The sequence below is a fragment of the Platalea leucorodia genome (genome assembly GCF_965183815.1).
Source record: "Platalea leucorodia genome assembly, chromosome: 1".
NCBI lineage: Eukaryota > Metazoa > Chordata > Aves > Pelecaniformes > Threskiornithidae > Platalea > Platalea leucorodia.
The window spans coordinates 152,951,119-152,964,718 of record NC_138823.1 but is presented as its reverse complement, the minus strand read 5'-3'; the positions used below and the strand labels follow the sequence as shown (position 1 = coordinate 152,964,718).

General features: G+C 39.8%; 1 protein-coding gene across 4 annotated transcripts in view; it reads left to right on the top strand.

Annotated features, from left to right (window-relative positions):
• The window catches only part of NRP1 (neuropilin 1), a 114,429-nt gene that overhangs the window by 79,972 nt on the left and 20,857 nt on the right, over positions 1 to 13,600 (top strand). For 2 of the 4 annotated variants that reach the window (XM_082320597.1, XM_082320596.1), the window contains exons 8-12: positions 132 to 287; positions 3,148 to 3,292; positions 4,726 to 5,057; positions 9,965 to 10,109; positions 13,041 to 13,124. In XM_082320597.1, coding sequence (XP_082176723.1) covers positions 132 to 287; positions 3,148 to 3,292; positions 4,726 to 5,057; positions 9,965 to 10,109; positions 13,041 to 13,124 — 862 coding nt within the window. Of the gene's footprint in view, positions 1 to 131; positions 288 to 3,147; positions 3,293 to 4,725; positions 5,058 to 9,964; positions 10,110 to 13,040; positions 13,146 to 13,600 lie in introns of all 4 variants that reach the window. The other 2 variants (XM_082320595.1, XM_082320594.1) reach the window with 1 other exon arrangement.

The following is a 13,600-nucleotide window of genomic DNA, read 5'->3' as shown; positions in this document are numbered from 1 at the left end:
AATATGCTGCAGTTTCCTTTATATAAAATCCTTATTATCTCTGTAAAACATGGGTGGGGGGGTGTCACTTCTGCATTACTGTTATGCTCTGAATGGGTTGTCCTCACATCCCAATTCATTCCCTACCACAGGTAGATCTAGGCCTTCTCCGCTTTGTTTCTGGAATTGGGACCCAAGGAGCCATCTCAAAAGAAACAAAGAAAGAATATTATCTGAAAACATACCGTGTAGATGTCAGCTCCAATGGAGAGGACTGGATTACACTGAAAGAGGGAAACAAGCCTGTTGTAAGTCTTTTCTCACTTACCTCTCTTCAGCCAAGAAATAGGCTATTGAACTGTTTAGTTACTATCAGTTGTTAAAAAAAGATGAATAAGGTATCATGGGTTTAATCAGCATGATCAGGGTTAACAATATCCCAAATCCAAAAGATAGCTCTTGTCTCAGTAGTAATGGGCCACAGAAATTGTTTATCCAAAGCCCAGAGCAGCTGAAAAGCGCCCTGTCTGTTGTATCCACTAGAATTTGAGTGGTTTGGGTCTTTTCCCTGGAGTGTGCTGCTGTTTCCCAGTTTGCCAGAGATTATCTGTGTGACCTTGAGGAAGACATTATGGGGAACATTTTAAAAAATATGTAGGTCCCTTATCTGCAGTGAAGCTCTGGATATGCAATATGTCAGTGCCTCACCTCCCTGTGCATAGCCATGCTGTCTTGCAGGAGTGCTGTAGCAAGTCATTAATAGTTTGTTAGACTTCCAAGCATCTCAGTGATGGGGGTCATGCAGACAGATAATTAGGCGCATCTTTCCATCCTTATAGATTTTTATCACCTTTCCATTTATCAGCAGATTTGCTCTCTGTGACCTCCCAATGAAACAGCTTTAGACACTCATAAGAAAAATCTTCATTATCCGCTACCATGAGCATAAAGCTCATTACTGAGAAGTCAATTCTGCTCCAGCTCTCACATGAATAGTCCCAGTGAGGCTGTGCCTCCCTTCCCACCTCACTCAGGATGTGCCTGGGAGCAGCATTCCCAGAGGCTGCCAGGGGCTGATGCAACTGGAAAGGTTTTGTGGTGCTTCCCTTCGAAATAGCTTTTTTGTGACCCTTCTGTGAACACCCAAAAGAGCTGTGCAATATTAAACTCTATCAGTGTAACCATATCTAGCTCTAAATATTGGGTTACTGGTTTGTCCCTGATTCATCTGTAAGTGCTATGCCAAGTCCACTACATTTATCTAATCAAAATGGTAGCAGTGTTTAAAACATACATTTTTCTTCTTTGAAGCACTTTGTAAAACAATAAAAAATGAAACCTGAAAGCTTCTCTTTGGCAGGTATTATCGTGCTTTTACAGAGAAGGACTTTAGAAGGTCAAATGCCACAATGTGGGCACTGTGTAATGATGTATAAAGGTAGAATAACTGACTTGCCCAAAGTCACAGGAGGAGCCAATGCTGCAGCTGGTATGAGATACAGGGTTTCCTGGCTCTAGTTCCCGTAATCTGAACAAATACCCCTTTAAAAATCAGACCATGCCTGATTTTCATTACCAACTTCAATTTGTAGACTCTCCAAGAATGTATTTTACATGAGTTTCTATTGTACCTCCCCTCCTTAATTAGTGAGAACACTTCCTAAACCTGTGTTATTTGTTCAAAGGGTTTATAAAAAAGTCAGGTTTCTAAAATGGCAATATTTTGCTGTTGATCAGGACAAAAAAAACCTACACACCAGTCTTCCTCTGGTATTTTATTCAAATGAGAAGTTAAGGAGACTTGGCTACTGAAGGAACAACAAAAGCAGGCAGCCGCAGATGTCTTCAAGGAAGCCTCACAGGAGTGTTGCACTAACCACATATAAGGAGTTGTGTACTTTTGAGAAAAGACTCACTTCCTCTGTCAGATGCAGACCTTGAGAAAACTACAGCAGGTCCTCCCAGAGAAAAAAAGTTGCTGAAAACAAATGTAGCTGCATTTAAAATCTCTTCCTAGATATGAAACTCCCATATTAAATTACTTGAGATATAACTGAGCCTGATGAGTTGGCAGCTGTGCACTGCTGGCCTCCGCTCCAAATCAGTGCAGTTATTGCAAGTAACAAACAGGAAAGTAGACAGTGTGTGTAAGAAATGGGAGAATCTCCCTTAAAAGGAGAGGGGCTTGTATCCATGGAAAACAACAGGAAATTGGTCCTCTCTACATGAGGAAGAAGCAGGAAACTGAATCACCTTCTTTGGGCTAGAACATTGCAAGGTTTCAGCTCTGCTAGGAAGGAGCGCGTCTGCAGGATCCTCAACATGAAAGCACAGCACAATCCTGTCCCTTCTTGTGGAAGTCTCATTGTTCATCTAATTTGACTGTTAGCCTCAGGGGATGCAGAGAAAATCTTAGAGCCTGCTATATAGATTTTAAATAGACTTCCATCTCAGTATGCAAGGAGAAAGAAAGTCTGAGTACTTGTTAAAAAGGATTTAAAAATGGAAGGTTAACAAAGCAAGGTTTGCACGATACATTCTGCAGGACTCTTAAGCCCAAGGATGGCAAAATAATAAATGTTTTTATCCTAACTCCATATAGGATTTTTATATGGTCTAATTGAACTCCAAACCTTTAATTTGGGCCTGAGGTTCTGTAGCATTTTGTGTCATTTTACAAGTGTACGAGGAATAAAACTGCCCTAATGGGGCCTTGAAAGATTCTTCTAGGACACGGCAGTCCTTGGGTGACAAAGACCAGTGCATGCCATTCCTGCAGATAGATCTGGACATTAGGAACACCTCAAAATAGGCAGGGAGTGGACAGACCCTTGTTGCATTCAGGTGAGCTCCTGTTCTCAAGATGGCCCTGAGCTCTCCTGGTCTGCTCTGCAGTGTTAAGGTGTGTTAAGGGACTCTGCAGGTGGCAAGTATTTTTTATTATCACTGAACACCTTACATCTTTTTTCCTCCCGAAGGAGGAGCTTATCTGTCTGCAAAAATTGTGTTAGGAGTCTAATGAAATAGTTCCCCATACAAGTCTTTTGTCTCACCCCCCCAAAAATAACCCTGGTTAGACCTAGATTGTATCTATCTGTAAAACACAGAATTATAAACACCATTTAAGAGAAAGCCTAACAAATATATACTTTTTCTTTCCACACAAAGGTGTTTCAAGGGAATAGCAATCCCACTGACGTTGTTTACAGACCTTTTGCCAAACCAGTTTTAACACGGTTTGTGCGAATTAGACCTGTGTCTTGGGAAAATGGAGTATCACTGAGATTTGAAGTTTATGGCTGCAAGATTACAGGTGGGTCTTGGGAAGGATTTTAAAACCAAGAGAATTTATTGTGCATGTGCTGTGGGTTTTATTTTTCTGAGTGAATTGCATCTTCACTATTTCCACTGTGGTCTGAATGTAGAAATGTAAAAAAAAACCAAAAACTCGACAACCCAAACATCCAGTGTTATCTGAATGTTGTTCTGGCATTATCTTTTAGGTGTTCAGCATTAAGAAGTGGGAAAAAAAAAAAAAGGTTTAATTACTTTTCTTGCAATTATTTTACAGCTCCATGCCAAGTACCCAATAAACACAGATATTTTGCAAATTCCCATCTTGTTTTTCCTTCCTAACCCTCCAGTCCCCTCTCTCATGCCTGCTATTTGTAGGTAGTTCTCAGCAGGTTTCCCAAGGAAGAAACATACATAACTAGGTTTAAAAGCATTGCAAGTTACAAACACTTAAATCTGAAGCCTGTTCAAGCAACTAGACATATATAGTCAGGTTTCTACTAGCAGGAATTTTTTTTAAAATCCTTTTGTTCTAGTTTTAGGATTTCTATAACTCCTACAAAATGGAGGCATTTTTATATGTAAAGCAAAAATACAAGTTATAGATTAAAGAAAATGTTAATGATTTAATATTTTTTACAAAGCTGATCTTTCTAAAAAATCTCTAGTGTCATTTTATAGCACTTAATACAGTTCATTGGCACTAATTTTGAATAGTTCCAGGGATATATTTTTTTCCCTTAAGATGTTTCTTTAGTCTTGAAAATGTTTCTTAGGACTGGTTTCCATACAGCAGGAAAATAAGATTACTGATTGCTATGTTATAGAATTCCAGGTCATTCTATGAAATCTTTTCAGATTAGATAAAGGTAATATCAGAAGAACTGCTGTTACATTCTATATGGGAAATCTTCATTCCTTGTTAGCAGCTTTTCCTACTTCTAATTTATATTTATCTGGGGCCATAAAAGAAGCAACTGTGTCATTTGAAAAAGCCTGAGAGACCAAAGAAATACAACAGGAAAATCTCAAGTACAGCAATAAATTATATTTTACAGAATGTATTTCCAGTTCCAAAGTTACCAAAATTAAGTAATCTGCAACCAGGTTTTGGCTGATTTTGGAAGTTTTCTTTAGAGAAATATTTGCAAATTCAGATGTGACCCTGCACTCTTTGCCTTAGCAAGAAGAATAGAAAACAAGAATAGAATAGGATTTTCTGATCCTTTTGGTTCCCATCAAGCCAGAAATACTTGTGGTATTTCAGTACTTCCTGCCAAAACTAGGATGTGCAAGTTTGAACAAATGAAAATTATATACAAATCCAAAAAGATTATTTTGGATATGAGAAAGAAATAAGTAATTGCTTATGATAGTTGAACTGACTGCTTTGTCCCGTTTCTGTTTTGGTGCTTGTTCAGATTAACTATTTATTTGGTTTTTTCTCTGTAGATTATCCTTGCTCTGGGATGCTGGGAATGGTGTCTGGGCTCATTCCTGACTCTCAGATTACCGCATCTACTCAAGCTGATCGAAACTGGATCCCAGAAAATGCTCGCCTCATAACAAGCCGTTCAGGTTGGGCGCTGCCACCAACTACTCATACGTATACAAACGAATGGCTTCAAATTGACCTTGGTGAAGAAAAAAAAGTGAGGGGCATAATCGTCCAAGGAGGCAAACACCGAGAAAACAAAGTATTCATGAAAAAATTCAAAATTGGCTACAGCAACAATGGATCAGATTGGAAAATGATCATGGATTCCAGCAAGAAAAAGATAAAGGTAAGGAGGAAAGAGCTGCACTAAAAAAAAGTTGCATTAAAAAAAACTTGCATTAATTTTTTACGCATCTATCTCTGACCTTAGAAAAGGCACACAGTTGGGATGAAGCCAAGCAGGAGGACTCCTAGGGCAGCAACCCTGAAGGGATGCTGTGGGAACAGTACCATGCCTGAGGGCAGGAGCTGGCCTTAGGATATTCGCTTCTGTGGCAAAGGTTTTGTTTATTCAACAGCTAGTTCAGACTTGATTTCTGACAAGGGTGGTGTGCCTCTGTGGCCCCTAAGCTACTGCAGAATCCCATGCAATGGTAATATGCAACACTGCCAAAAAAGTAGAGGTCCCTCTGCAGTTTTTCCACTGACACTAAATGAACTTATTTGAGACACTGAATTACTTTTCCTTTGCTTCTTTTTTGTCTGAGCTGTAGAATGAGAATGGTGTTATTTAACTCAATGGAGTACCTGTTGGATTTCTGAACTGCCTGTAGACTGCTTTGAGAGCTTCACAGGCTCTTGTAATGGTCTGATCCAAGTCCCTCCGAAAGAAAGTGATGGAGTTTTTGACGTGTTATCCCATCCCAAGTGAAAAGTACTGTCATACTCTCACAAGTGAAGCATCTTGGAGGTTGCTTGGGAATAAAGGGCAACTGGTTCATAGGTTCAAGCAGAAACTGCAAGACATTTACAGAGGAGGGCCAAATGAATTGCTGAGTTAGATGCCAAAGAAAAGAAAATAAGTGTGGCCCAGAAAAGTTTCTGGGAATGTACCTATTTTGGTTTGTCTTTGAATGTATGCTTTTCAGGACATAAATTGCACCAAGTGTTTATCTTATTTACCCCAAATCCTGTTGATTAAGTCTTCCATCCCATTTTGCCATCGTTGCTCACAAAGTGCATTTTTGCCTCAAAAGGCACAACCATTTTTCAGTCCTCCTACCCTGCTCCTTGAGGAAACCAGTGGGCACAGAGTCCTCTTCACGAACTGGTGCTGCAGTACTGGGATGATCAGGGAATCATATACCAAAATGAGCCCTCAGAAGGCAAATCGGTGTGGTGCTGGGCAGATGGGAATCCTGAGAGTTGCTCCATATCTCATCTGCGTTAGTCTGAAAATTAGATGTAAGAGCTGTTTTGCTATATAGACTCATCCATTGGACAAACCTCTGTTTCCTTAAAGGAAAAGCTGAGTGGGCCCATGGATGTAGCTTTTCCAGGCACATTTGGTAAATATTGGACTTCATTCTCTCCTGTTTTAATCTCACTGAATATGTCTGCATTTTCTCACTTCTCATCACTTTTCATCATTTGTTTTGGGGATTAAAACTAAATGAATTCAGCCTTTGCAGTCAGCTCCTTTCTCTTGTTACCATGAGTTTTGACTTCATCATAAAGTGTGAAGAGAGTGTAAATCAACAATGGGATCTAACCATTTTCTTTCTAAAATAGAAGTTGTTTTGACATGTACTTCTACACTGTGGCTCAATGAGGGAAAAAAATAATGCCATATGCTTTCAAAGCAGTGCGCCGTCTGCTGCATGGCTTTCTGTTTTCTAATACAAGCACTTGCCATCATTGTCAGAAGTTAGCAGTTTGACAAGAAAACTAGTGTGCTAACTAACACACTGAGCCCATCCTCAGCTTTCATCACTACCAGAAATTAACTTTCAAGATTAATGGAATGGGGAGGGCTGGAATTCAAATCTCTTGTGGCATAATTATAATCTTTCTCAAAAATTCAAGACATCTAATAAACTTTCTTCCAAAGCACAAGTTTTCTTTAAAGAAAATCAGATAAATCCTATGATTTGGGAGTCTGAGAGATTTAAAATGTTAATACTGGAATGTAGTATTTTTAAGTGTAAGTGGAGCTGGATGGGACAGAATGCTATAATGAGTCACAGCAGGAATGTGGATTAGAAACAGCCCTGTTATATGAAATGAAACACATCGTTTCACTTGGTTAAAGTCTTGACTTTCAATAAACAAACAACTGCATTTTAGGAAAAGAAAGAGCAATGACAAGCTAAACATAACAACAGAATATGTCCAAAGGATGAAACATCACCTTATTTCTCAACATGACCTTGTCATCCATGCCTGCAGCTCCTTTCTCTAAGACTACCATAACTCTTTCCGCTGTGGCTGACCCAATTTCTGCTGTTTTTGAATGTGCAGAAAGTTTTCCCCTTTAGCCTAGCTCAAACACTCAAAGGAGTGAACATCACTCAAACCTTCAAACAACCATGCAGAACCCCATTTTCATTTCAAGATACAATTTGTATTTCTTTTCCATAGTCTTACTCAAGCTTACTCCATAACGACATCTGTCTCTTTCATACTTCTTTCCTCCTTTCACTTACCTACTGATGACTTTGTAGGGGGTTTTTACACCCCCTCTCATCATCTCTGGTACAAGAAAATTCTGACTATCCTGCCAACTGGAACAATCTTTTTTAAATTTTTCTGCCATGTTTATTTTGATTTTAAAAGATATTAGGAAGAATTTTTTTCATCTCACCAGTTTAGCTTCTCTTTGGTTTAGCTATTATTTATTATAACTTACCTTGTAATGAAGTAAAGCAATTTGCGACATATAGCCTGTTGTCGTGGTTTAGCCCCAGCCAGCAAGTAAGCACCCCACAGTCGCTCGCTCACTCCCCCACACCAGTGGGATGGGGGAGAGAATTGGAAGGGTAAAAGTCAGAAAACTCGTGGGTTGAGATAAGAACAGTTTAATAATTGAAGTAAAATAAAATAGAATAGTAGTAATAGTAGTAATAATAATAATAAATAATAATAATAATACAATAAAAATACACAAAGCAAGCGATACACTGTTCAATTAATTGCTCACTGCCCGCTGACCAATGCCCAGCCCATCCCCAAGCAGCAATCGCTGCGCCCCGGCCAACTCCCCCAGTTTATAAAACACACTCACAACATGAAGTTTTACTGTATACTCCTCTCTCCTCCCCCACAAAGAATATCAGTACGTGTTTTAAATGAACAGTCAAAATTGAATCACAGGCAGCTCTGCACTACAAAGGACAATGATTCAATATAATTATGATTCAATATAATTCTAGATGCCTATTGAATTCTAATGTCTATGTGTCAGTACTCCAGTACTGATGTCTTTTATAAAACAGTTTTCATTATTATATGTTGCTATTAAGACTACTATTAAAAAGGAAGCAAGGATTCCTCAGATACATGTGTCTGTCTACTTTTTACACATAAAATGGCATTCATTCTTTCTTGTATGGTAGGTAGCTTTTCTGATCATTTGCACTATATTGCTATTCAAATATAATAATATGTAATTGCATGTTAATTAGATCTGACAGGCTATCTACATGTGAAGTCTTGACATCTGTCTTCCAATCACTGGCAGAACACCAGGTCAACCAGTGTGCCTTGAAGCCACCTTGGAGGTACAATCTCCCCTAGGAAACAGAAGCAGAAGCATTAATGTTGAAATTATTTTTTTAATTTAGTTGGTCATAGTCTCCCATCATTATCGGCTTTTGTGACTGGCACTCTAAGCAACAGCCAGAAGGGGTTGTGGGCCATTGGTTCATAGTACAGAGGTGTACAGCAAAAACAAGCAAGGCTTTTAGGACTGCACTGCCAATACAAGCAACAATCAGCTTTACCTATGCCATTTTTGTGCTTTGGGAAATACAGCCAGCTTTTCCCGTGGCCTCTGTTTTATCTGCCCCCCGATCAATAGGAGGAGGTCATTGCAGGTTGGGTTTTGTTCTCATCCAAAATGAAGGACATGTGGTGGTTTCTTCCTGAAGAAGGCTTCAAGCTTCACAGCTATGAGTGAGAAGTAGCTTATAAATAGCACTTCTAATCCCAGATTTGAACTCCAGTTCAAAGAAGATTTTTTTTAATGTTTTGCCATTTAACTAATTCATAGAAAAGAGAAGTTGAAAATACTTTACTTCTACTTAATTAATTTTAATATTTTGTGCATTAGAGTATTCTCTACATGATATTCCGAAGTGATTTTTTACCATAAAATAGGGTAAAAATAATTCTTTTTGCCCGTCTTGGGTTATAAACTCTTCATGGCAAGGACTGCTTCTTTGTACAGTTAAGTCATTCTAAGGACCAATCATCTCCATAGAGGCACCTGAGGTGTTGCTATAAGTACAAATTATAACTTGTTCTATATGCAATAGATCACTGACAAGAGAAGCTGAAGGTATCAAACAAATGCCATTGAGAGCTGCATTATGGCTGAAGAACCCACAGTGCAACTCAGAGAAGAGATTTTTGTCTGAAATGTACATTTGCTGACCTGCCTTGCCCGTTAGATTATATTGCAGTTTTGTCAGGAAGCAGCTTTCTTCTTTCTTTCTTTTTATTCTTATTCAATAGCAGGCTCACTGGAAGAACTCTTGCAGCTCCTGTTCCTGGAGTTTAATTTATGCCTTTTGAAACAACTACAACTTGTGAAACTCTGTCACTGGGGGAAATCAGATTGAAATTTTCTCTTGAATAGTTGGATTATTATTGTAACCACTTAAAAGGTGACAGGATCTTCACCTCAGCCATTTTTTTTTCCCTGAGAAGTGTTGAAAATGTCACCCAGTTAAACCCCAGATCAGAGCATCATTTAAAAACATGTCTCATTAAACACTCAGCTTTTGTTATGACCCTGATGGATTGGTTGCTACTGAGTTTATGAAAAGTGAAATGCATTAGTTTTCCGAGGAGCTTTAACTATGTATTTTCCATTCTCATTTAGGACAGGAATGCTTGATTGACACTTATTAATCGGTTAGAATCTGGCCTACTGCTCACCTAATTCAAAGAGTAGAGAATGAAGGAAAAAAGATGACTGTTGAAAATAGCTTTTTTTTTTTTTTAACAAGTAGCATTTGTCATGCTTTGCAGACTTTTGAAGGCAACACCAACTATGACACACCTGAACTGCGGACTTTTGAACCTGTATCGACGAGATTCGTCCGTGTCTACCCTGAGAGAGCCACACACGGAGGACTGGGGCTGCGAATGGAGCTGCTGGGCTGTGAACTTGAAGGTAATTGCTCTGCTAGAGATGAATGCACTTTATTATTTTCATAAATACATTCTCCACTTGGACTACTGCTGAACACTGCTGTGTCTGTACCGGCAGCACATAGGACTCTCGCTTCCGTGACTACCATTAGTGCTGTTTCTTGGCCTAATCAGTTCCTTCTCTGCAGACATTTGAATATGCCCAAGGCACAAATGTTATTCTTTCTCCCATTCCTTGTTGAATCACAGTGATATTCTCCACATGGTTTTCTGTTCCCTTAAGCAGCCTTGTGATTATAGTTTCGAGAGGCATAGCGCTATTAGGAAAGAATAAAGACAGGAACTTATATTTTATGTTACCATGATACAACCCTGGAAAAGATGTTTTCTGAGAATGCAGAGGGACCTTTGCACTAAATATAGCAATTATGTCCCTTGCTCCTTCAAAGGACACGAAAGCCACACCAGACACTATGGTGGGCAATGATTACCTGGCTGGACAGGCTCTGTGCTGTTCTTTTTGGGGGGCAGAGGGGGCCTCTTTGTTCCTTACCAAGCTTTAATTTTGCAAGAGTATGGAGGAGATGAAAGACCAGGAAAAGCTAAGTTCAGAGATTTATCCTTGGACTGTGACATGAAGTCAAGCTTTGTTTCTTGTTATATAAACAATAATTATTTAACTTCATAGATAACTACAGATAACACTATGTGAATTTCACAATTTTATCTGATGGGTGATGGTATAGGGACGTGGCTTATAAACCGCCCAGCTTAACAATACACAGAATAACAAACCATGTTATTCACAGTTTCATATGATACCCCATATAGAAGTAGCTGAACAGGCTCCCAAGATGAATGTAACCGACTGCTCTGCCTCCATTTCTTTCTCACCATTTCTCCCCCAAGGCGGAAGAGTGGGAGGCATTTGCTGTGAGAACTGATGTTCTGTGTTGTTTTTTAGTGAAGGCCAGATTGAATAAGTGTGCTTTTTACTTGGCCCGGAAAGTGCGGAGGTTGGAAATACTTCTTAGTTCCTGCAGGAAGTCCTCATTTCCTGTGGGAATACTTAGTTCCTGCAGACTATTGTGCTACTTGCTCAGAAAACAGAAAACCCAGCACCTGCCCCATGTAAACTCACAACCTGTGGGCAAAGTCCTTTGGCCACAGGGCTCCTGTAGCCATCTAGACATCAAGAAGTGAGTCCGTGGACCACCTCACAAGAACATGTTGCTCAGTGAGATGGAGGAGCCAAAGAGGAGACCGACCAGGCAAAACGCCTTTGCTTTTAGGTAAATTGCAACAGCAAGTACAATTTCTCCCTACATGTACTTGCATTTGTCTTTCTGCTATGGTGTACTTTTGAAGGGTGCTCACCTGTAGGTCACCCATGGACAGGTGAGGTCAATTCCCATTTACCCATGGGAGAAACATTATAAGAAAACTGTTGTATAACTGTATCTTAAGGAGGGAGTTGAATGAAGAGAAGTCACTTGAGATTTACTGAGAAGGAAAGAAGTTGAGATGAGAAAAGAAGCATGAAGTTAGGCACAGGCAGGAGTAGAAATCAGCTCTCCAGCAGTAATGAGCAAGGGGAAGCTTTGTGTGCTCAAAGCATCCCAGGGGGGCTTATATGAAATGATGGCAGAGATGTAGGCAAGCTTGAGGCTATACAGGGGCATGAAGATCAAGATAAGAAACTTAACTCGATGTAGAAAGCTAGAGGGAGCTCCCAGAGGGGTTTTTAAAGAGATGTGGGGAACAGACGCTCTGCATAATTCATAATAGGTATAGAACTGTTTCTTTAACTGGGGCTAGATTTTACCTGTAAAGCATAGGTCAGGGTCCTAAAGAGCCATGTTTCATCCCAGAATATAGCTACTTCAGAAACTACCATCCCTCCTGACATTTTCAGGCCAAGAAGTCAGTGCATAAGATCTGACATGGCCAGCAGGCTCTGGAGACAGTAAAAGGGCAAAGAAGAATCCGTGAAACGGATGCATTATTGCATAGCTTATAATGAGAGTAAAACATAGTTAATGAAAATAACAGTAGGTGAGAACAGACAAAAGCCTGGATCACATTCCCAGTCTGGTTATCTTAAGCCAGGGGACTATACTTGCAGCATAAAACATAAACCTAAACATAACACCAAGTATCTGCATTCTGATTTTCCAGATGTGGTATGTTTTGCAGATACTGGGGTATAGATATATTTTCTGGCATCTTGCACAAATTTCAAGCTTTTGACTGTAATAACAAAGGTCAGAATTTTACTGGTTATGCAGCAGCTACCGGAAAGTCATCACCAATGAGAAGCAAGCAGGTGGCCAGGAGGGATGACTGACATCACTGATGTCTTATTTATAACTTCAACAAAAACAAAAGAAACTCCTTCCAGATCTCCTCATTGAGCACAAAGTGATTCTACATCACACTGCCTTCCTGCCCCTGTTACCAGGACTCTGCTCAGACATTTCCTCTCTTATATGTGCTCTGCAGAGAGGTTTCTTCAGCAATGTGGTGGGTGCTAGAGAATTACCACCTTGAGCATGCACCCCTCCTGTACAGGCCCACTCACAGGCACTTTGGCCTGCAATAAAATGATGGGTTTTCTACCTCTCCCCAAGCCTTCCATTCTGCCTTGCCAGACTTTCACTCTTCGTTGGTAGGAACAATAAACACTCATCAGCCAGTGTATAGAGAGTCCAGGGCTTTGCTGCCCAACTGCACTCAGCCTTTGAGCTCAGATACAGCAGAGCGCCTTGGTGCAAGGAGGCAGAACAGATACATCCCATTGCAAAGAAATACTGACTAACCTGCAAAGTAGAGTTGCTCCTTTCCTCAGATACAACACATGAAAACAGCATATGGCGCTCATCAAAATGTTACTGCCAATTGCATGCTGATTCTCCAGCACATGTTTTAACGGAACAACTGGATTTTGTTTCAGCTCCTACGGCTGTCCCTACCGTTTCCGAAGGCAAACCTGTGGATGAGTGTGATGATGACCAGGCAAACTGTCACAGTGGCACAGGTGATGACTACCAACTGACAGGTGCAGAAACCATCCTCATTCCATTGCAGCTTCATTGTAGCTCATATCCATCATCAGTTACCAGCTAAATGTTTGCACTGATTTAATCACTCAACATAAATGGACATTGGTATGCAGTTCGTATTGTCAGTGCTGTCAAAACATAGGCATCTGCCTTTTACATATGACAATACTTTTGATTGTTTTCTCAGCTATGTAATTTTTGAAGCACATAATAGTGACTAGCTGGAAGAGAGGGCAATTTTTTTGAGCAGGAATTGTGTCTAATCAAATGTCCTAATCAAACTTTCTCTTATTAAGAAAAAAGCTGGACAAACCTTTTGAGGTTTATTGTCTGAGATTGAAGAACTCCAAATGAAATATTGTTTAGGTTCAAGATACATGTACGCTTCCATACCTAAAATTTAGTATAGGACTCAAATCTCAGCCCCAAACCTTTCCCAGACAGAAACAAA